At 37.9% G+C, this 23,241-nt stretch overlaps 1 protein-coding gene across 3 annotated transcripts in view; it reads right to left on the bottom strand.

Moving 5' to 3' along the window:
- The window catches only part of LOC124590782, a 281,346-nt gene that overhangs the window by 50,952 nt on the left and 207,153 nt on the right, over nt 1-23,241 (bottom strand). For all 3 annotated transcript variants that reach the window (XM_047131676.1, XM_047131675.1, XM_047131677.1), the window contains 3 exons: nt 15,201-15,357; nt 4,728-4,819; nt 252-359 (listed from right to left, as the gene is read on the bottom strand). In XM_047131676.1, the coding sequence (XP_046987632.1) occupies nt 252-359; nt 4,728-4,819; nt 15,201-15,357 (357 nt within the window). The remainder of the gene's footprint in view (nt 1-251; nt 360-4,727; nt 4,820-15,200; nt 15,358-23,241) is intronic.

Raw genomic sequence — 23,241 nt, 5'->3', positions numbered from 1 at the left:
CCAACATAACATGAAGCTCTTATGTCATATGTACTACTTACTTCCAGTATTTCTCCATGTGGCACCCCTTAGTCTTTAGTAATAGTACGAAAAAATACTCAAACATATCTGTACACATCTAGTGTACAAAAACATAAACTTCTAATTTATAAACAATTAACTATTAAACATCATGATCAAAAACAAGTAAGATACAGTGTGTTAGAGCAAATTAGTGTATTTAAGTTACCACGATTACAATTAATGATTACCTTTCCACACTGATCACATTTAAACAGGCGTGTTCCCATGTGCTGTCTCATATGAACAGCAAGTGATTTCTTAGTTTTTACTTTCTTCTGGCATACAGGGCAAGGAATCTATGGGAGAAAAAAAGTTTTGTAGTATGCTGGACAAAAATCCAAGAAAAACAGTTGATATCAAAATATGCTGCAAAGAAAATATAAAAATACAATACTTATTTATCCACCCTCTGAGGATGTTGAAATTGTGGAAGATAGCTTTGAATCTAGTACAGAAATAATTGACTTTCGTTACTGAGTCGAAGACGGAAATGTAAGAATTTTGGTTCACCATGACAGTGAATAATAAAAATATTAGACAAGCTCCCCATTCAGTGTTTCTTTTGACTCACAAGCACAGCCAAAAAGAGAAAGGGAGCTTGCACATATTTCACTCAATCCATTTGTCACCTTGACCTATTTCAATAATATTTTTCTTTATTCAGCAGCATAGTGGTTAAAATAATATGGAAAAACATTTGTCATTTTGTTTTAGAAATGTAGTTGAATATGTGGTTTTCAACAGTGGAAATAGCACAAAGAGAAATGCAGGCCTAAAATGAAGTGGTATCTAAGGCAAAGGTGTATGTAAAGCTTGAATGTAATAGTTAAGAAACCAATTATTTCCGTGAGAAAGTGTTATCTATAGCATAAGAGAGGAGATTATGATGATATATGTTTGTCTAGGAGAAAAAAGATGCATTTAGCAACTGTGGAGTACAACTGAAGAAGAGTATGGAATGGGTACATTTAAATCTTTTTGACAAAATTGATGAAAGTTTATTATCATACTTGTTAATGTATGCTTCTCCAGAGATTATATGACAAAATATAAGTTTTAACAAACATTAACAATGATAACTAAAGAGTTACCCCAGAACATGTGATGTTCGTCTGCTTTATTTCTTTGTTTGTTGTCCTCGGTATCGACTGCTTTTGTACACTGGCTGAAAAATGGGGGTTGGAAGATCAACATTGACTACTTTAAATGATGTAGCTGACCGGTGCACGTTTGCATTTCACAGTTCTTTACTTTCACTGTTCACAGCCTCCTCAATAATACACAGTTATATGGCCAGTGCACTGTTGTTTAACCTTCGATAAGCCTCATTAATAGGTTGCAGGCAAACATCCACATACTGCTACAACAGATTACTGTTGAACATCTATGAGCAGTAAAAGCCTAACCACACGGTTCACAGTTCTTGTAGAATAATAAGGTACATACGAAACATACACTGTTGTTGTTTTAACATATGGCCTAATTGTGTTACACATATTTCACAGTTACGTTGATGCGTTGCTCTTGGTCTAACCAATACAGGTTCCTCGTCTGGAACTCAGCCTTGGACTGACTGACTTGGGACCAAAAATCGGACCCTTATATATCATCAGAATAATAGTCACTGAAACTGCACACTTTTTGATGTTTAATTTACAGAAATCACAATTAAAACTTAACTCATTAAAGTAACTGAATACATCAAAAAATGCATTCCTTTTAACAGTTACTTCTACTACAAGGGTTAGGCCAAATTCTTTGTTTAAATAATGAAATTAACGGATATTGTTACACAAACAATACTTTTCACAAAACTGTTAATTACTTTGGAATTAACTAAGGGCTGGCTCTGCTAACATGTTTTTGAATAGAACCAAATAGATCCTTTAAGAATACTATTAGCTGTTCCTCCAAATGTTTATAATTAGCACAGAATTTATATTGTGAACAATAGAATTTAAGTTACAAAACAATCACTGATTTCACCCTGTAACAACAGTTGAAATAAATTAGAAAATAAATTACATACATAAAACAAAGCACAAAATTATATGTGGTGGTATATTCTTTAAGACTAAGTACCAGCCTTTCTCTTTTATGAAAATGTGGCTGAACTAAGTTGTTTTAGAAGTTACAAAGTGTGGTTTTTCCGGTTTAAATTTTTCATCAATATGGACGCCTCAGAATTTTGAAGTTTCCACCCTGTTTATTATTGCATCACCATGTTTCACACTTATCATTAGTGTAGTACCTCTAGAGGTCCAGAACTGGATATATTGTGTCTTTTTAAAATTGAGAGTGAGGGCATTCACAGAAAACCAGTCAATGGTACTTTTAAGAACTTTGTTTACCACTTCTTCTGCTTCTGTGTGTATGCTTGGCTTGATTATAATACTAGCATCATCTGCAAAAAGAACTAATTCTTCTCGTTATTTATTACACATAAGATTGTTTACATGTAAGGGGAACAATAGCAGACCTAAGACTCAGCCTTGGGGAATCCCATATGTGAGTTCTCTCCACTCAGAATCATGTCCCTGGACTATATTGTTTGAATTATTAACCACAGCTTTCTACATTCTTTTGGTTAAATATGATATTATTCATTGGTTGGCCATACCATCAATTCCATTCAACTTCAATTTATCTAAGAGAATACTGTAATTCACACAGTCAAATGCCTTAAATAGGCCACAGAAAACATCAGTCAGCACCATTTTATTATTTAGTGCTTGTAAAATCTGGTGAGTGAATATGTAAATGGCATTATCAGTAAAGCAACTCTTCTGAAACACAAACTGTGATTTGCTGAGGACATTAGTGCTACTAAGGTGAGCTACTATTCTAGAATACACCATCTTATCAAAAATTTTAGAAAATGATGTGAGCTGTGATACAGGTCAGTAGTTATCAACATCTCTCTTAGCACCTTTCTTATAGAGGGGTTTATCAATGGCTTATTTCTGTCTCTGGAAAAATTCCTTGAGTCAGTGATGCATTACATATTTCAGGTAAGACCAGGCTTATTATATGGGACCAAATCTGTAATAATCTATTGGAAACACCATCACCACCAGATGTGCTTTAAAATTTGAGAAAATGTATAATTTTCTTAATTTCAGAAGGAGAAGTTGGTGATACATTCACATGATTGAGTTATATGAGAGATACTTTTTTACCATACAAGTACTCTTGCGATTTTTTCCTTGAACTGTTTGTTCCAGTGCTTTCTACTATATTTAAGAAATGATTATTAAATACGTGTGCTACTTGTGAATCATCACTTGCAGCCCTTCCATTCACTTCATTTGTGATGTTATCTTGTTATGTGGCTGGTTGTCCTGTCTCTCATTTCACTACACTCCATACAGCCTTAAGTCTGTTGTCATAATTACTGATTTCTGACATTGCATGTGTATTCCTTGATTTTTTAGAACCTTCTTTAGTAATTCTGAGGGTTTTTATTTTTTTTATTTTTTTTTATTTTAAGTGTGCAACTACTACAGGAGCTTTACTTTATTTGCCAACAGATTCATTTCCCTTTCCCTTTCACAAGATACTTTAATCCCTCTAGTGATCCACGGTTTTTTACATGTTGTTTAATGTCCTTTCTGATTACATTATCTGTAAAGCTATTTTCAGATAATGATGTGAATTTACCATGGAATAGACTAAATTCTATGTTAGCTTTTTGTTGATTATAAATTTCATGCCAGTTCATCTCTTGTAAACTATTCTTAAAAATATTGGCCCGGGACTCATTAATTGTTCTAACTGATTTCCACTGAGGAGTATCCATACTGTAAGGCATTATGTTATTTATCCTAACTGACTATGCATCATAATCAGAGAGAACATTTGTTCCAGGGCACATAGTTATTTCCTTGCTTCAAGCTTCACCCAAGAAAACATTATTAAGGTCCTACTGTCTTCGTTCATCCCTGTTAAAAAAGTTAATTACTAAGATCAAATTGTAGAATGCAAATACGTTTTCCAGATCATTTGTCCTTTAAGAATCCTTAGAAAATCTACACTGAAGTCACTGTTTACTGCTGTCTGACAGATAGCACAGTAAGGAATCTAGGTTCCTCATAAACAGTTCAAAGTTTTCCAGTGGGAATCTGTATATAGTTACAGTGACAAGTGAACTATTTCTCAGTGTTAATTCATAAGCACACACTTCTGTGTGCTGATTACTACAAAATCTACTTGCTTCAATGTTTTTGAACTTGTATTCTGTCTTTCCCGTATCAGTTCCACATGAGTAAGCTACTAGAGTGGAACAGCTAGTATAAAAGACTAAAAAATATTATTACTCTCATTTTAAGTTATAAATCTGGCAAAGATAAGAAAAATAAAATGCACCCCAGAAATTATAATTTATATATTTGCATATCCCTTTGTTTTCAACATCCCTGCCTGAAGAGTCTTTAATATTTATTCATGTATCATCTATTATCATAATCATCATCATATCACATATGAATTAAATTAGCATCTAGTACAACAGATTCATGTTCTTTTTACTGAAATTTGACGCAAGTATTACAGTTGAAAACCTTTTTACAGAAAGAAAATAACACGAAACTACACACACACACACACACACACACACACACACACACACACACACACACACACACACACCAATTTCTACACAGTACCTGAGCCTCTCTATGAACTGCAAGGTGTGCATGCAGTGTGTCACTACGCTGAAATATCTTGTGGCAGATCTCACACTGAAACCTCGGTTCTCCTAAAATGGCAAAATTGATATTTCATTATCTTTCATTCTCACAAATAAAAGTGTGTATTATCAATAATACAAAAGAAATCATCATTTAATTGTAATATGAACCACTGCTGAATGACATATGACTGATCTGTATTAGTATCAGAGTCTGAATGAGGTGACTATTTGTCTCACTGGAGTAGACAGTTTACTGTTTAAATTACTACAGAATATATTCCAAGAACTGTCAACAACCTCACTCCCACATATCTCTATTAAATAAACCCAGCGGTGAAATCTGAACTCGCACAGAAATTTATCAACAGTTATTTTTCCTGTGCACCATTCATAAGTGGAAAAGCAAGGGGCAGAAATGATAGTGGTACATGATGTACCCTCTGCCACATTCCTACGGTGGCTTTTAGATCATAAACATAGATGCAGATGTTTTCATGTTGCTCAATATACTGATGTATGCAGGTTGACTTCCTTTCTTCCGTCTTCTACACCAACTGTTGTCAATACACCTAAACTGAAACAGATTCAAAAGCTATATCAAAATATTTGACTTTATAAATTAACAGCTTATATTCACCACCTCTTCCGGTCAATTCAGTTACAACAAGCAAATGGTCTATCATGCTAGACCCACTTCCAAACTCATTTGCCCTGGCTATAGAACTTCTTTTTCTTTTTCTGGACAATCAAGATTTTTTTATGTAAATTTTGTGTGTCACTGGCAAAAGAGCATTGGATCTACGGTTCTTTAAATCTTCCCAACTCTCTTCCATATGGATTAAAGCAATTACTGTACTGTTTAAATAATCAATATCCAAGTTAATGCATACACATTTTGTGAATTGTTCTGAAGGATTCACATTTGCCACATGTCACTGGTTTTACCATATCTACCTGTTGTCCAATTGTTCCCACATGTTCTTCATTTTTTGATGCATTAAATAGCCTAGTTCTTCCAAGCGTTATTTTGTGACCTTGTATCAATTTTCTAATTTTTGCTTGACAACCGTATAATGTTTAAAATAAATCTTCTGTTTTCATCTGTTCTCCCCATCAGTAGTTGTGGTTCTTCTTATATTTTCTTTTGTTTACTCTCTTGGTGCTGCAAAGCATGCAGCTGTTGCCAACTACCTTATTAATTATACCATCACTTCATCTTAGTATCTCTGTTCTCTAGAACAGGAAACAGGTTCTAAATATATGTAATAATTTCTCCCTTTATATCCGACTGCTCTTATCCACTGTGTCCATATTTGTGCTCAGTGAGTTTTGGTGTTTTTAACTTCATGCCGATGTTATTGTTTTTGCAGCATGTATCTGGAGTCCGCCCAAACAAATCCTGCTCATCACATCTTTCACATAATGCCCAGCATCGACGTAAAGTGTCAATTTGTTTCCCATTATGAATAAAATTATTTTTAAAATGAAATTTTACATGTCTATTCAACAGAGCAGTCCCATATTAGTCTAGTGCATCATTCACTTTATCAATATGTATTAAGAGGAACAGTAAAACACAAAGAATAGTCAGTATTGCAGCAGTGACTGAGCAGCACTTCTGAACAGCAGTAGCAATCGGTGGGGGGCATGGCAGAGCTGTTGTTGCTGGAGTTCTCATTATTCTTCATGTTTTATTGTCCCTGTTAATATACAAAGGGGTTCAAAAAGTTTTGCAGTCTTCTCTAATTTTTTTATTTTTTGCAGGAGGAGAATGAAATTGTTTGTGAACATACTTGGAACATTTAGTTATATATTGAGCCTAGTCAATGTTGCCTCCATCAGCTATGATGCATTGGCCCAACATTCTTTCCATGATGTAAATGTACTTTGGTAAAATTCTGGGGATTGACTTTTAAACCATCGCTTGACACAGGAAATAAGGTCTTTCTCACTATCATATGTTTTACCATGCAGGTGGGCCTTCAGATGACCAAAGAGGTAAAAATCAGACGGAGCCAAGTCCGGACTGTAGGGAGGATGAGGAACAATTTGCCAACCCATTTTCCTGATTTTACCTTGTGTCATAAGGGCTGTATGGGGTTTGTCATTGTCATAATGTAGTCTGATGAGCTGACCGTGAAGCTGTGGTCTGTGGGTCTTGATGGTACGTCACAGCTTTCCCAATGACAAACAGTAATGGTCCCATTAATTGTGAAGTAAGGTTCCAAAAAGTCAATCAAAATGACGCCCCACTGATCCCAGAAGGAGGCCATCACCTTTCGGCCTGCTGTTTGTGAAAGTCTTGGTCTCTTCTTCCGAGAGGAACCCTGATGACGCCAGTCCATGGATTGGGTTTTGCTCTCAGGTTTGGACAAAAACAACCATGTTTCATCCTGGCTCACGACGCCATCAAAACACTGTTTCCACTCTTCAGTACAGGTCTTCATGAGACCCTCGCACATTCTTCCTCATCATTTTCATTTCTCTTGTCAATAATCTAGGCTCCCAATGTGCACAGACTTTTCCGTACCCTAGTGACTGTAACAGTGATACCACACTACCCAATGACAAATGAGTCATTTCAGCAAGCTGTCGTGTCATCACACATCTGTCATTTTGGATGATTTGATCAATGGTCTCCTTATTCACATCACTCACTGCCGTCAATGGTCAACTGCATCGTGGATTGTCTTCTTTAAACCTCTGCAACCACCACTGGATACTTCTGCGATCCACTGTGTCCTCCCCATAAACAGAGAGCAACTTCCTGTGAATCGATGTGGCAGAGTCATCGCCACTCTTGAAGAGGAACCTCATCACCAACCATTGTCGCAACCTGACACCTACTTCATGGTCCATTATGGCTCACCTGTAAATAAAATAAAATACTTTTACACACCGACTTATAGCTAAATGTTCCAAGTACGTTCACAAAAAATTTCATTCTCCTCCTGCAAAAAATAAAAAAAATTAGAGACGATGTGCAAAACTTTTTGAACATACTTTGTACATCAGTAATAGGAATATTGTGCTAGACTAATTTGGGACTGCTCTGTCAAATGGGCACATAAAATTCCACTTTAAAAATCATTTTATTTGTAACAGGAAATAAACTGGCACTTTCCATCAATGTTGTGCATCACTTGAAAGATGTGATGAGCAATATTTGTTTGGGCTAACTTGAGATACACATTGTAAAAATGAAATTGCAAATGCCTGCTGAAGCACCAGAAAAAATAAGCCTGTCGGCTCTTAGGAGACACGCCCTGTATACAGTACTGGTCTGCAGCCATTTTAAATTCTAAATGGTTTCTGAATCTCAAATCCTGCATGTTTTCTATGTCCTTGCTCGTATATAAACAATCAAAGTTTCAACTTTGTTTAGTCCCTTTTCTGGTTGGCTTTGTGTTCAAGAATGATTATGGGTACATATTTCATTTTTGTACAGAATTCAGTTAGCCTGATTCCTTTATATCTGGAAAGAAATCAGTGGTCACAACATACTTGCAATTTTTTTCTACATTTTCACTAAAATCATCCACTATTATTCCATGGGGTGATTTATTTTAGGTTATCAGTTTCTTTATTTTGTCACAAATTGAGTTTTCATTTTCTTATTATTAACTTGTGAATACCTCCTATGCCATCTGCCTTAGTAATAAAAGACATATCTAGTCTGGACATCTGTTTCATTTCTTTCTCTTTGTGAGTGACTGGCAATCAACTGACATTAATCATAATATTATTTTGTTTGTCCTCCAGTTGTTCAATAGTTTCAGGCCAACTCTGACTTCAATGATAAAATCTGCTACAGTTGTTGTTACTAGAGAAGAAAAGACTACCTGGTTTCAGGATGTATGTCCCACCTTCACGTGCATTTGAAATATTTAAAATGAATAATAATGCCTGTCCACACGGTTAAGATAATTAAAGCTAAACATAACTGACAAAAATTCTCAGAAAAAAACCCTACACATACATTAAAATGTGAGTCCCCAGAGGTTGCATGACTAAGATTAAAATGGGTTAAAATACGTGAAAATACAGTATAGTACTGTTAATCTGAACTAATTGGGACAGGACCTTGTTCAGATTACCAATCTGTTTGGATTAGCTGGAATTACAGTGGTGAGTTTCTAGAATGTGATATACCAAGCAGATAAGTAGGTACACCATGGTAACAAATGGGAACAAGTGTGGGAGCAATGGCTCACTCTCACTCTCTGCCCTTGTTGTTGTGCATTGTTCAAATGGTTCAAATGGCTCTAAGCACTATGGGGCTTAACATCTGATGTCATCAGTCCCCTAGACTTAGAAACACTTAAACCTAACTAACCTAAGGACATCACACACATCCATGCCCGAGGCAGGATTCGAACCTGCGACCGTAGCAGCAGTGTGGTTCCATCCCGAAGCACCTAGAACCGCTCAGCCACAATGGCCGGCTTGTGCATTGTTGAGACCTTTGTAGTATCTGAGGTCAGTGCACTCCCAATTGGCTCGCAAAGCACTTTGTTATGTTAGTTATTGATCGCTGGCATGCGTAACAGTTGTATTGTATTCGTTCAGGTGTAGTGGTGTACGTATTTTTGTCATGAGTAAACGGAAACATACAATGTTAACTCTCAAAGAAAAACTGAATGCTTTGAAGCGGATAGACAATGGTGAGAATGTATCTAAACTGGCAACTGAACTGGGTATTGGTAAAGCAACCATTTGTGATTGGAAGAAGAACCGAGTGAAGCTTGAACAGTACTGTGCAACATCTTCGGGGAAAAACACTTGAAATTCTGCAGACTTTGAAACAGTCCCAGTACAATAAAGTGGATGAAGCTCTTTTCCTTTGGCTTACGCAGGAAAGTGAAAGGGGAACTCCTTCGAGTGGAGCACTGGTTCAGGAGAAGGCTGTTTACCTGAACAAGTTAATGAATGGTGATGAGTCTTTTAGTGCGAGTATGGGTTGGTTGGACAGATTCAAAAAACGTCACGGAATTCATCAGCTAACAATTACTGGAGAGAAGCTTTCTTCTGACCATGATGCAGCGAAGGAATACTTGGGTGAGTTTGAAAAAAAATCATAAGAGAGGGAAAGTATCCTCCCCAACAATTTATAAAGCTGATGAGATTGGCCTTAATTTTAGGGCACTGTCAACAAAAAGCCTGGCATCAAAAGCAGAAGACCATGCTCCTGGTTTGAAAATATGCAAAGATGATGTGACTTTATTAGCGTGCAGCAACACTGCTGGTAATCACATGCTGCCTTTAATGCTGATCGGGAAAACTGCTAGGCCCTGAGCTTTTAAAAACTGCAACACAAAGTCCCTGTCCGTGTATTATCACAACCAGAAAAAAGCATGGATGGATGGTAAGCTATTCAAACAATGGTTTCACGGCCAGTTTGTTCCCTCTGTTCAACGGTTTTCTAAGGAAAATCATTTGTCTTCCCGTGCAATCCTTTTGATTGGCAATGCGTCATTTCACCCCAGTACTGAAGAATTATGTGATGGAGAAATTGTGGTGAAGTTTTTGCCACCGAATGTTACACCACTTCCACAGCTGATGGACCAGGGCATACTGCAAACATTAAAACTTATTTATAGAAAACAATTTTTAAGAATGCTGATCCAAGATGATGGCATTCCTTTAGTGGACAAAATTAAAGACCAATGTGAAGGATGTTGTTTATTGGGCCGCTGAGGCATGGCAAAATATTTCAGAAAATACTCTGAGAAAATCATTGAGAAAACTGTGGACATCTCTTGAATTTCAGGATAACCTAGTTGAAAATGTAGAGAAAAATCTACTACAAATGATACAGACAATCCCTGGATGTGAAGAAGCCAATGAAGGAGATGTAGATGAGTGGATGGCAGAGGATGGGGCATACGTGGAGAACTTTACTGATGGTGATGTAGTTGCTACTGTGAATCAAGACCAGGAAGAAGTGCACTGCTGTGACGGAAGTGACAATGAGCCTGAAAGTGACAAAGGAGAGCTGGTGCCACACAGTGAAGCAGAAAAAACCCTTGACCTTGCACTACATTGTTTGGAGCAACAGCCTAATGCTACACCTGCTGATTTCATGTTTATGAGAACATGGCACAACTATGCATCATATAACAGACTGTCTTCATTATGCCAAAAAACAATGACTGAGTTTTTGTCATCTAAAAAGTAGGCATAAAATGTCCGCTGTATTTTAGTAAGTTTGACAGCTTTTCTTTCATTGTTATGCATTGTTTAAACCTAATGTTTTCTTACCAGTTTTTCTAATACATGTTTACTGTACTGTGTAAATTAAAATAGTGTGTATGTACAGCAGTTTACCACACAGTTTTCCATACTTAGACTAACATTTTTCTTGTTTGGATTAACCGAACGTTCAGATTACCGCGGTCTGGATTAACAGAACTCTGCTGTAGTGTGTCTCTGGTACATGGCAAGCAAGAAAATATTCTCTTCAATTCTAAGTCTTCCAGAAAGTCTCTTGTTGAAGAGGATCTACATAAAAAGATAACGGTCCCAAATTAGAAGAGCAGAAACCACCATTAAATGGAATAAAATACATAAAGAATTAAAGGTCCATCATCCCCAATCCTCCATTACAAAACTCACAATGGTCCAGGATTAGGAAGGTGCACAAAACACTGATCCACATGAACACAGATAGGTAGTCTTTCATGCACTGAAACATCCAAGAAAGTGGTTATATAGACTGTGTGTCTGCAAGTATGTGAGAAAAACAATGTAATCCCTTGAGTAAAGTTTGCGACTCACCCATGCTGCACAGACACTCATCAGAACAGTACGAAGTGCAATCGAAAGTTGAAATGTTGGTGGCAGTGGCTGTGTACCAATATGTTAGAGAGTGGACTGCTCACGACATCTTATGGTCAAAATTAATTACTGTACCCAGCAACAACATATCTCAGAAACCACAAACTGCCATCTGCTGCAGTGAAAGCTAACTTCTCTCATCTACTAGTGAAGCACTAATTACAGATTACCATATCTGCATGTCAGTACAATGCTAACCGACCAGTAGGGTCATACTACAGTAGATCGACTTAATTCCTGCATTGTTACTCAAGAATTCATACAGCATGCTTAGAGAGCACGGCCTCAAATTGCCACTAATTTGTACATGTACAAAGCTGTGGAACAGCTAATACAAATGGAAGAAAATCTATAAGGCACTTATAGCTGAGCAGCAATTATAGCAGAAGCAGCTAAGTTAGAGCACTATTGATAGCATTATGAGTAGACATAGAATAACAACCACAATGAAAGATTTTTAAGGAACATTGCTCACAACAAGATTGACCACATCACTAAAATCCAAAATAAAACAAAACATAAAAATTAATGGCAGCCACTAAAAATGCTGTGGTCTAAGGCCATAACCCCCCCCCCCCCTCCCTCTGCCCTTCCCCCATAAGAACTACAAATTTAATTTTAAAATGGTAGATCATAACGTAACCATAAAGTTACAGACAGCCACAATGTAAAGAATAGCAATGTAAGCTTCAGGGGCAAAGGAGCTTAGCATTACAAAATAAATGTACACACACACACACACACACACACACACACACACACACACACATACACAGAGGAAACAATTACAAATGGAAGAGATAAAAGTCACCTGTATTTGGAACACACAAGTCAATTTTTACCGGGCTGCAATACCCCGAAAGCATTGGCTGCGGTTATTAAGTATGTCCCTGTTTTTAACTCAGTTTGTTCATTAAGTGCCATTCAGGGTAATTAATTTTACATTTCATAATCCCAATTTCTTCTAAGATGCTAAGTTGCTGGTCCTTAGGTTGTACACTTTAGAACAATGCTCAACAGAGTTTCGGAAATTCCACTGAGAAAGGAAATGGAAGTGAGCAAATTTCATACCATCAGATACCTTGCCCCAGTGAATGGTTATCCAGTTAATATGGTTAGCGACATACATAGAAGGCTCACACAGGGTATTATGGCAAATGGGATCAAGGGTAGCACGATTCTGAAACAGGATGAGGGTAACGAGAAAAGAAGAGTTTGTAGGATACCCTATTACGTTCTAATCTCCAGTAAGGTAGGAAGGTGGCTGAGAAATTTTAAATATCACAGCATTTTTCAGCCCAAAAACAATGGTCAACATTTAATATTCCATGAAGAATGGCAGATTAGGCCCTATGATAATACAGAGTTATATGAGGTTAAGTGCATGCAATGTAATGCCAGACATGTGGGTCAAACAGAAAGAAGTTTCAACATCAGGTGTGAGGAGCATGAGTCAATAATTCAGAGTCAGCCCTGTCTTTTCATCTAGCAGTCAACAACCACAGTTTACAGGATGTTAGGGAAGCTCTAGACATTCTGTGTGCACAACATGAAGACCAGGAACTTAATATCTTAGAAGAAACTGAGATTGCAAAATGTAAAATTAATTACCCTGAGAAGGTACTTAATGAACTAACTGAGTTAAAGCACAGGGGCATACTTAATAACCACAACCAATGCTTTCTGGATATTACAGTGCGGTAAAAATTGATTTCCATGTTCCAAATACAGGTGGCCTTTATATCTTCCGTGGGGTGTGTGTGTGTGTGTGAGAGAGAGAGAGAGAGAGAGAGAGAGAGAGAGAGAGAGAGAGAGAGAGAGAAAGAGAGTGCATTTTTTTTTTTAATGCAAAGCTTCTTTGTCCCTGAAGCTTACACTGCTATTCTTTACAATGTGGCTCTCTGTAACTTTATGCTTACACTGTGTTCTATCATTTTAAAATTAAATTTGTGGTTCTTATAGGGGCAGGGGGGGTTGTGGCCTTTGGCTGCAGCACATTTACGGGCTGCCATAATAGAGGTTATTATGTGTTTTATGGCTTTGATTGTTATCAGTGATTTTTATTACTTTTTGTTTTATTTTGGATTTTAGTGATGTGGCCAATCTTGCTGTGAGCAATGTTCCTTAAAAACCTTTCATTGTGCTTTTTATTCTACAGCTACTCTTATTGTGATCAATAGTGCTCTAACTTAGCTGTTTCTGCCGTAATTGCTGCTATGCTTTACATGCCTTACAGGTTTTCTTCCATTTGTATCAGTTGTTCCACGACTTTGTACATGTACAGATTAGCGACAATTTGAGACTATGCTCTTTAAGAATGCTATATGTATTCTTGAGTGAGATAGTAGGAATTAACTGTAGTGTGACACCACTGGCTGGTCAGCAATGTATACTCATGCAGATATGGTAATCTGTAATTAGTGCTTCACTAGTACATGAGAGAAGTCAGCTTTAACTGCAGCAGATGACAGTTTGCAGTTTCTTAGACATTTTGTTGGCTGGTACATTAATCCAAATTTTACCATCAGATGGTGTGAGCAGGCCACTCACTAACATTATGGGTATACAGCAGCTCCTGTCAACACTTCAGCTTTCAATCATGCTTCATATTGTTCTGATGAGTGTCTGTGCAGTATGGGTGGATTGCAAACATTACTCAAGGGATTACATTGTTTTATTCACATACTGTAGATGCACAGTGAATGCAGCACCTTTTTCTGAATGTTTCAGTGTTTGAAAGACTGCCTACCTGCCTTCACGCACATCAGTGTGAGGTGCACCCCACCTTAGCCTGGAAAATTTTAAGTTTTGTAATGGGGGATTTGGAATGTAGGACAATTAATTCTTAATATATTTTATTCCATTTGACAGAGGTTTCTGCTCTTCTAATAGGGGACTGTTATCCTTTTATGTAGGAGCCTCTGTGAGAGGCTGTCTGGAAGACTTAGGATTTAAGAGGATATTCTTTCACACGCCATTTACCAGTGATGCACTATTTTCACATATTTTGCACATTTTAATCTTAGTTACGCATCCTCTGGGGACTTACATTTTAATGTACATATAGGGGCTTTTTCAGAGAATTTCTGTCAGTTCTGTTTAGCTTTAGTTATTTTAACCATGTGGACAGGTATTATTATTCATTTAACATTTTGCAGATGCACCTGAAGAAGGGGTATATGTCCTGAAACTGAGTAGTGTTTACCTTTTTAGTACTAAATAATTTTTACAGCTGTAGTGTAGTTTATCACTGATGATGAATAACAGTTGTGGGTGTCCCATCAAGAGAAACGTATACCATCTCTGACTGTTTATACTTGACTGAGTTGGACACATTGTGTTTTGGTAAAGGTTCATGTCATTACCAACAATCAACATAAGTCAATCAAATATCTTTAGTAGAAGGTAATGGATTTTATTTGGAAGATTGTAGACATTTCATCTCCATGCTGACTGGAAGTTTGGAAAGCAATTCATAAAATTGAAGTCTATCAGGTTCTCAATACCATATAATATGAAGGGATAATGGATGGATCAAGAAAGTAGCAGAGTTTTCATATATCAATCATGACAATATCTATGGCATAAAATGAAATTGATGACTGCTCACCATGTAACTGTTTGTGAGTACTCAGACTGGCATTGCTATGGAATACTTCACCACACACTTCACATATTAAACTGATCTTTGGTTTGCTAATTTTACTGTTTTCCTCCAACAAATAATCAACATCAAGTCCATCACATGCATGTGCAAATAAAGCATCCTGAAAACGTTAAGAAATTGACCTTCATTAAAATAATGGTTTGACTGCATTTTTTATTATACCAAACATAATAAAAAATGGAAGTAAGTTGCAGTTTAATATCCCAAAGAAGGAAATAAAGGAAGATTAGGATTTAATGATCTATTGAGGACAAAATTTAAAGATGGAGCAGAAGCTTGGATAGGGGAAAGATGAGGAAGGAACGACCATGTCCTTTTCAAAGAAACCATCCCAGCATTTGCCTTGACCAGTCTAGAGAAAGCCTACATCTGTATGGCCAGATAGGGTCTCAAACTGCCATCCTTCCATATCCAAGTCTAGTGTCTTACCACAGTTCCAGCTTGCTCGGTGTTTAAAGACACACGTCTGTTGGACTCATTATACACAGAGCTTAAGTTAGGATTGAAGGAAGGCAGAGAAAGAAATTAGCTGTTGTCTCGTTTAAAGAAGTAGCCCAACATTTGCCTCTAAAGTGTTAGGGGGAACCATGTAAAACTGAACTCAGAATGATTAGACAGGGATATGAATTTCTTTTTCTTCCAAATGTGAGTCCACCTCATCTGTAGTTGACTAACTGCTATGGCAGAACCTACAATATGATATACACTCCTGGAAATGGAAAAAAGAACACATTCACACTGGTGTGTCAGACCCACCATACTTGCTCCGGACACTGCGAGAGGGCTGTACAAGCAATGATCACACGCACGGCACAGCGGACACACCAGGAACCGCGGTGTTGGCTGTCGAATGGCGCTAGCTGCGCAGCATTTGTGCACCGCCGCCGTCAGTGTCAGCCAGTTTGCCGTGGCATACGGAGCTCCATCGCAGTCTTTAACACTGGTAGCATGCCGCGACAGCGTGGACGTGAACCGTATGTGCAGTTGACGGACTTTGAGCGAGGGCGTATAGTGGGCATGCGGGAGGCCGGGTGGACATACCGCCGAATTGCTCAACACGTGGGGCGTGAGGTCTCCACAGTACATCGATGTTGTCGCCAGTGGTCGGCGGAAGGTGCACGTGCCCGTCGACCTGGGACCGGACCGCAGCGACGCACGGATGCACGCCAAGACCGTAGGATCCTACGCAATGCCGTAGGGGACCGCACCGCCACTTCCCAGCAAATTAGGGACACTGTTGCTCCTGGGGTATCGGCGAGGACCATTCCCAACCGTCTCCATGAAGCTGGGCTACGGTCCCGAACACCGTTAGGCCGTCTTCCGCTCACGCCCCAACGTCGTGCAGCCCGCCTCCAGTGGTGTCGCGACAGGCGTGAATGGAGGGACGAATGGAGACATGTCGTCTTCAGCGATGAGAGTCGCTTCTGCCTTGGTGCCAATGATGGTCGTATGCGTGTTTGGCGCCGTGCAGGTGAGCGCCACAATCAGGACTGCATACGACCGAGGCACACAGGGCCAACACCCGGCATCATGGTGTGGGGAGCGATCGCCTACACTGGCCGTACACCACTGGTGATCGTCGAGGGGACACTGAATAGTGCACGGTACATCCAAACCGTCATCGAACCCATTGTTCTACCATTCCTAGACCGGCAAGGGAACTTGCTGTTCCAACAGGACAATGCACGTCCGCATGTATCCCGTGCCACCCAACGTGCTCTAGAAGGTGTAAGTCAACTACCCTGGCCAGCAAGATCTCCGGATCTGTCCCCCACTGAACATGTTTGGGACTGGATGAAGCGTCGTCTCACGCGGTCTGCACGTCCAGCACGAACGCTGGTCCAACTGAGGCGCCAGGTGGAAATGGCATGGCAAGCCGTTCCACAGGACTACACCCAGCATCTCTACGATCGTCTCCATGGGAGAATAGCAGCCTGCATTGCTGCGAAAGGTTGATATACACTGTACTAGTGCCGACATTGTGCATGCTCTGTTGCCTGTGTCTATGTGCCTGTGGTTCTGTCAGTGTGATCATGTGATGTATCTGACCCCAGGAATGTGTCAATAAAGTTTCCCCTTCCTGGGACAATGAATTCACGGTGTTCTTATTTCAATTTCCAGGAGTGTATTATGGAAAGATAAAAATTCTATTACTTAATTAGTGTTACACCTAAGATGATGCTAATGGATTTACACAGTCTACAAACTCCTATTACTATGACCAAGATTACAAAAATGTGCCTTGTTTATTCAGATTCTACACCAAATAGTGAACAGTCATTTATTCATCGCATAACATACAGCTACAAATCATGTGAATACGGTACAGGAGACACACAAAAAATTAGTAGTACAGTTCACTTGTATAATATTGTAGCTAATTAGCAAACAGGGATGTCCATTAGTTTTATTCATCTATAAGGAAAATCTCCAGTGTTGCATGTAGTGTGTTTGCTCAGATACAACCATTAATTACAATTTTTTCCACATATGAGGGCTTTAGCACTGAATTACCTGTGAGGAGGTACAGAATAGAGCCTACAACACACCAACTAGAAGCTTCAGCTACAAATTAAGCTTCAGTAACTGTCATACTTTTTATATCCTTTCTATAAAAATCACACATCTGCATGTCACATGAAAATCACTGTCTTCACTAACTGAATTTTGAATTCTAACTGAAAAAATTCAATTACATCCCTAACCGCCTCAGCAGTGCCTCATGGACTGAGGACATGTGGCATTGTAAGCTTCTGGATGATCTTTGGAATAGCTGTGTACTGATAATGTTGCACATAAAATAAGTTATTTCGGTAGTTTAAATAGCTTAAGCTAAACATATTTTGGTGTATACATGTGGATCAGTAATTGTTCTTTGTGTGTAACTAAAAGAACAGTAATCTGTTGAAAGAACAGGAACATATTGGGTTTTGTAACTAACTCGTGCACAATGGCCGTGACCAGTTCATAAAATTTGAATACTATTTACGAAATAAGTGAGGAAGCATGGAATAAACCGTGTTCCAGGACTCACAATCTTGGTTGTATTTTTTGTGGCCTTTGGGCCACACCCAAAATAACTTTCATCAATAATGGAAGTGTGTGATGTAAACTATTTTACCCCAGGTGGACGATCCACCATACGCCAGTACGTCAGCAGACATTCGGATTCTGGGGAGTCAGCAACATTGCACAAAGACAAGTCAGAGGTCTTGGAATCTCATCCAAATTCAACATAGGCAATCAACGTACCTAGCAACTTTCAATGCAAACTCATTGTTGAAAACTGGAAAACTAAAACGTCTAAGAGATATGCTAAAGAACCACAACATACTCATAACAGCCATTCAAGAAACACAATACATGGATACAGATACCTTCGATTCCAAAGATTTTAGGATATACAAAGGAAAAGTGGGACCAAGAGTAATGAAAAAAGTACCACATATTGGAGCAGCCTTTATAATCAACAAACAAATCTTGAACTCAATAGCTGACATTGATTCCCAATCAGAAAGAATCTCAAGTCTTACATTCACAAGCACAAACAAAGTCTACACAATTATCAATGCACATGCCCCTATAAATTAGGATAACAGGAAAAACAAAGAAAAAGTGGAGGCCTTTTGGAATCATCTAGATGACATTATTCACAAAATTCCAGATAAAAACATCATCATTCTTCTTGGAGACTTTAATGCACAGATTGGTAAAGAAAAAAGATATAAGAAAATAGTTGGAGACTATCCTGCACACAAGAGAACAAACAGAAATGGTGTGAGGCTAATAGAACTTTGCCAAGCACACAATTTAATTGTTAAATCCACAGCTTTCAAGAAACTAACACAAAGACAAAAGACGTGGATATCCCCAAATCCTAGCCTTGGGGAATTTCAACTTGATCATGTGGCAATCAAGAAGATTTCTCGCTAAGAAATCATGAATGTTGGGGAACTCAGTGGTGCAATCTTGGGTTCAGACCACTACCTTTCTAAAATTAAGTTCAAAGTAATCCCAAACAGGAAATGCAGTGTGAAACAAATTAAGGGACGGAAGTACAGTATGGAAAAGATATTAAAATCAGATGAATTCACAAAAGCAACAGAAACCATTCAGACACAAAGCTGGGAGGATATCAAAGAAAACCTCATTACTACAGCCGAACGGATAGCACCTAACATAAAAAGTAAAAAAAACATGGCTGGTGGTCGCTGGAATGTGATGCCCTCATTGAAACAAGAAAACAGGCATGGAAAAACTAGCAATCACAGAAAACAGAAGAGAGCAGATTGAATTTCTTTACAGTTAGAAAACTGGTAGATAAAAATATAAAAAGGATTAAGAAGACACATTATAACAAAACTCTCCTCCAAATTGACGAAGAATTTGCTAAAAACAACACAAGAAGCTTTTACAGAACTTTCAAACAAAGGTTATCAAGATACAAAGCACCCACCCTCCAATATCGAGATGTAAATGGGACCATCGCTCACAATAACACGGAAAATTGCAAAATACTAGTAGGCTTCTTTGAGAAACTCTTGAATTGTGAACCCATCCTTGAAAAAATTGAATCCACCCCAAATAACAGTGAGAAGCCGGACTCAGAACCACCGACGACTGAAGAACTACAGAATAAAATTTCAGAACTTAAAAACAACAAAGCATCTGGAGAAAACCAAATAACGGCCGAGCGAAAAAGGCTGACAAAAATGCAATTACATCCCTTCAGTGTGTTTTCAATAAAATCTGGAAAGAAGAAGAGACACCCACAGAATGGAGAACAGCTCTCATCCACCCTATCCAAAAGAAAGGTTTGAAGACAGATCCCAACAATTACAGAGAAATATCACTGCTGGATATAACATACAAGATTCTTTCTAAAGTCCTTTTGAACAGGGCAGAGCCACAATTGGGGCCACAAATCGGGGAATACCAGGGAGGTTTTAGACAGGGTAGATCATGTTCGGAACAAATACTAAACCTCAAAAACATCATGGCATACTAAAAATCAAGGGCAAAGATGTCTGTTATTAGTCTTGGAAAAAATGGGTTTGGATAAGAAAACAACTAATATTATAAAAGCGACCCTTGCAAATACATTTTCAAAAGTTAAATTTATGGGCGAATTATCGGAACCCTTTGAAATAAAAATGGGAGTGTGACAGGGGGATGGGCTCTCACTGTTGCTGTTCAATTGTGCACTTGAGAAAGTAGTCAGAGAATGGAACACAAATATTAAGAGTGGTATAAGACTGGATTGCAAAAAGAAGAACTTTAAAGTAAATTGCATTGCTTTTGCAGATGATATGGCCCTGTTTGCTGAAACAATGGAAGAAGCATGGGAGCAAATCCTTGACAATAAGATTATATACATCAAAAATGAAACTCTCTACAAGAAAATTGAAAAACTTATGCTATGCGAAAAAGGAGGATAAATTTTTATGGTCATCTTCTCAGAATGAATTCCAACAGGTTAACTAAACAAATATTTGACTTTTTCTGTAACCACAAAATGAAACCCAACTGGTTTAAAGAAACTGAGAAAGACCTAGTAGAATTAAAGATTTCAGAAAATTCACTTATTGATCGAACAGTTAAATTAATTACTAAAGATGAAAACATAAGGTTCTAAGACAAATCTACACAAAAGTCCAAACCATGCATCTTGGAAGAAGAGAGGAAAAGAAGATCAGAAAGAATGAAGAAATACTGGGCCCTAAGAAAAGAACAACACGCAAAGAAATGATTGATCCAGCATACCCCTAAGACGGTGAAACAAACGAAGAAGAAACCGTGTTCCTATAACAAAACAGCAAGAAAAGGAGCGATTTGTGCAGAGTACTAGAGGAAATTCCATTAGTCGTGTGTAAATGTAACAAACAGAGTGAAAAACTGGAAATGCACTGATTGCTTTCGTCCTGAATGTGATGATATGGACGAAATCAAAACAGACCCGTTAAAAACGTGTGTGTGCGAAAAGTTAACTCAGAATAGTAAGAAAGGAACTTAAGTATTCAGAAACAATTATATGCATACTAACAAATGAACTCCAGAAGTGAGAATCAGCCAAGAAAGAAATGTGTAAAAACTACAGATTCGAGGTGTCCAACATAAAGTATGATTCACAACACAGTGTGCATACCACAATGAAGAACACGGTTTTAAAAGGAAAGCAATCTAAGGATGCAGCAATGAAAATGCAAACCTTTGCTCCTGAGAGTCAGTTAGTGAGTAGGAGACCCAAAATATTCACTGCCTCTTATAGCCATGACAGAGACTATGCAAGAAACATTTTAAATTTAGCTTCAAAAAAATATGACATTGAAGGGAAGGTGATACCAGGTTCCCCCACTAGTGTAATATTACAAAACTGCAATGACCTGCATGAGCTGACAAATGAAGATTTTGCAGTTATTTGGACAGGGGCTAATGATGTAGCAAAGAATGAAGCCAACTTTGCAATTCGTTCATTACAAAAAGCCTTGTCAGCATTACAAAATAAAAACGTGATTGTAGTTGGAATACCAAAAAAGCATGACCTTCCTAAATGGTCTTGTATAAACCAAGAAATTCAATCTACAAACAGAAAACTAAAAAAAATAGTGAAAGGCTTCCATGACACTTGTTTTATTAATATTCCTAGTAACAAGGAGCTATAAACAGTTCATGGACAGCACCTAAATGCAACTGGTAAAGAACTAATGGCAACAAGGATTCATGAATCAGTGGAAACAAACAGGGAAGTGTACAAAACAGCAATAGACTTAAATGGAAGGATACTGCAGTCTCAGATGAAGAATCAGTGAAAATTGTTACTGACGCAACTCCTGCACAAATAACAACAGAATCCTTAAAAGTGAATACTATATCTGTGGAGAGCACAAGTACTCAAGAAATAAACATGCCCAAGAGATCTGTGCAAAAGTTAGAAGAAGCAGCAAATGATGTGACAGGAAAGAAGACACCGTATAAGAAGACAGACCTACTTGCAGATAGAAGAACAGCAGCTAAAGCTCAAGGAGTGAGAATACCAACAAGTGGAAAACAGCAGTCAGCCCAAAGGAAGAAACCACAGTCAAGGGACCAGGATTTTTGGTGGGATCAGTGGTGGTTTCACAGAAGGAAGCAGTTAACAAAGAGAGTCAACAAGTGGATGAACTACCACGTGACTAACATAACACAGATGATCACAGTGCACCAAGATTAAAGACATTAACTGAACTTCCAACTTCAAATACAGAGTCGAATTGCTCTTAGAGGAGTACAGACAGAGATAAACTACTAACTTTTCTAGAAGTTAACATATGTTGTATTAGAAATAAGATTTTAGAATTAGAACATTTATGTAACACTGAGCATGTAGATGTTATATGTGTATCTGAGCACTAGTTAACCCAAGAACAAGTAAATACATTTGTTCCCCAAGGGTATGTTGTTGGAGACATGATATGTAGAAGTAGAGAAAGAATGGTGGGGCTGGAATTTTTGTCAAAGAAGGAATAAAATTTTCCAGAATTGATGTGTTTATGTACTCCTCAGAAATAGATGGGGAGTTTAGTTGTGTGAAACTAATGAATGAAAATATAATGGTAGTTAGTCTATATAGGTCGCCAGATGGTGATGTAAATTTGTTTATTGAAAAATGTGAATTAATAGTTAAAAAGATATTTAAGAGTAAGACAAGAATTGCTATCTGTGGTGATTTCAATATAGAAATGACAAACACACACAGGCTAGTCATTAGGAAATTCTTGAATATGCTAAGATCATTTAGACCTCTATTGTACAAATAACCATGCCACACATAAGAATGCCTGCATAGACAATATTGTCATGAATTTCCACAGGGAAGATTTTACAGTCGACTTGCAGGAATTGGACTTGCAAAACTGAAGAACCTAAAGTAGTAATGGTACTAGGACAAAAGGAAGAGTACATAAGTATGTTTGTTGGTAGATAATAAAGTACAGATTGGGAGAAT

The sequence above is a fragment of the Schistocerca americana genome, chromosome 2, assembly GCF_021461395.2.
Source record: "Schistocerca americana isolate TAMUIC-IGC-003095 chromosome 2, iqSchAmer2.1, whole genome shotgun sequence".
Taxonomy (NCBI): domain Eukaryota; kingdom Metazoa; phylum Arthropoda; class Insecta; order Orthoptera; family Acrididae; genus Schistocerca; species Schistocerca americana.
Note: the sequence above shows the minus strand (reverse complement) of the source record. Positions and strands in the feature narration are given on the sequence as shown.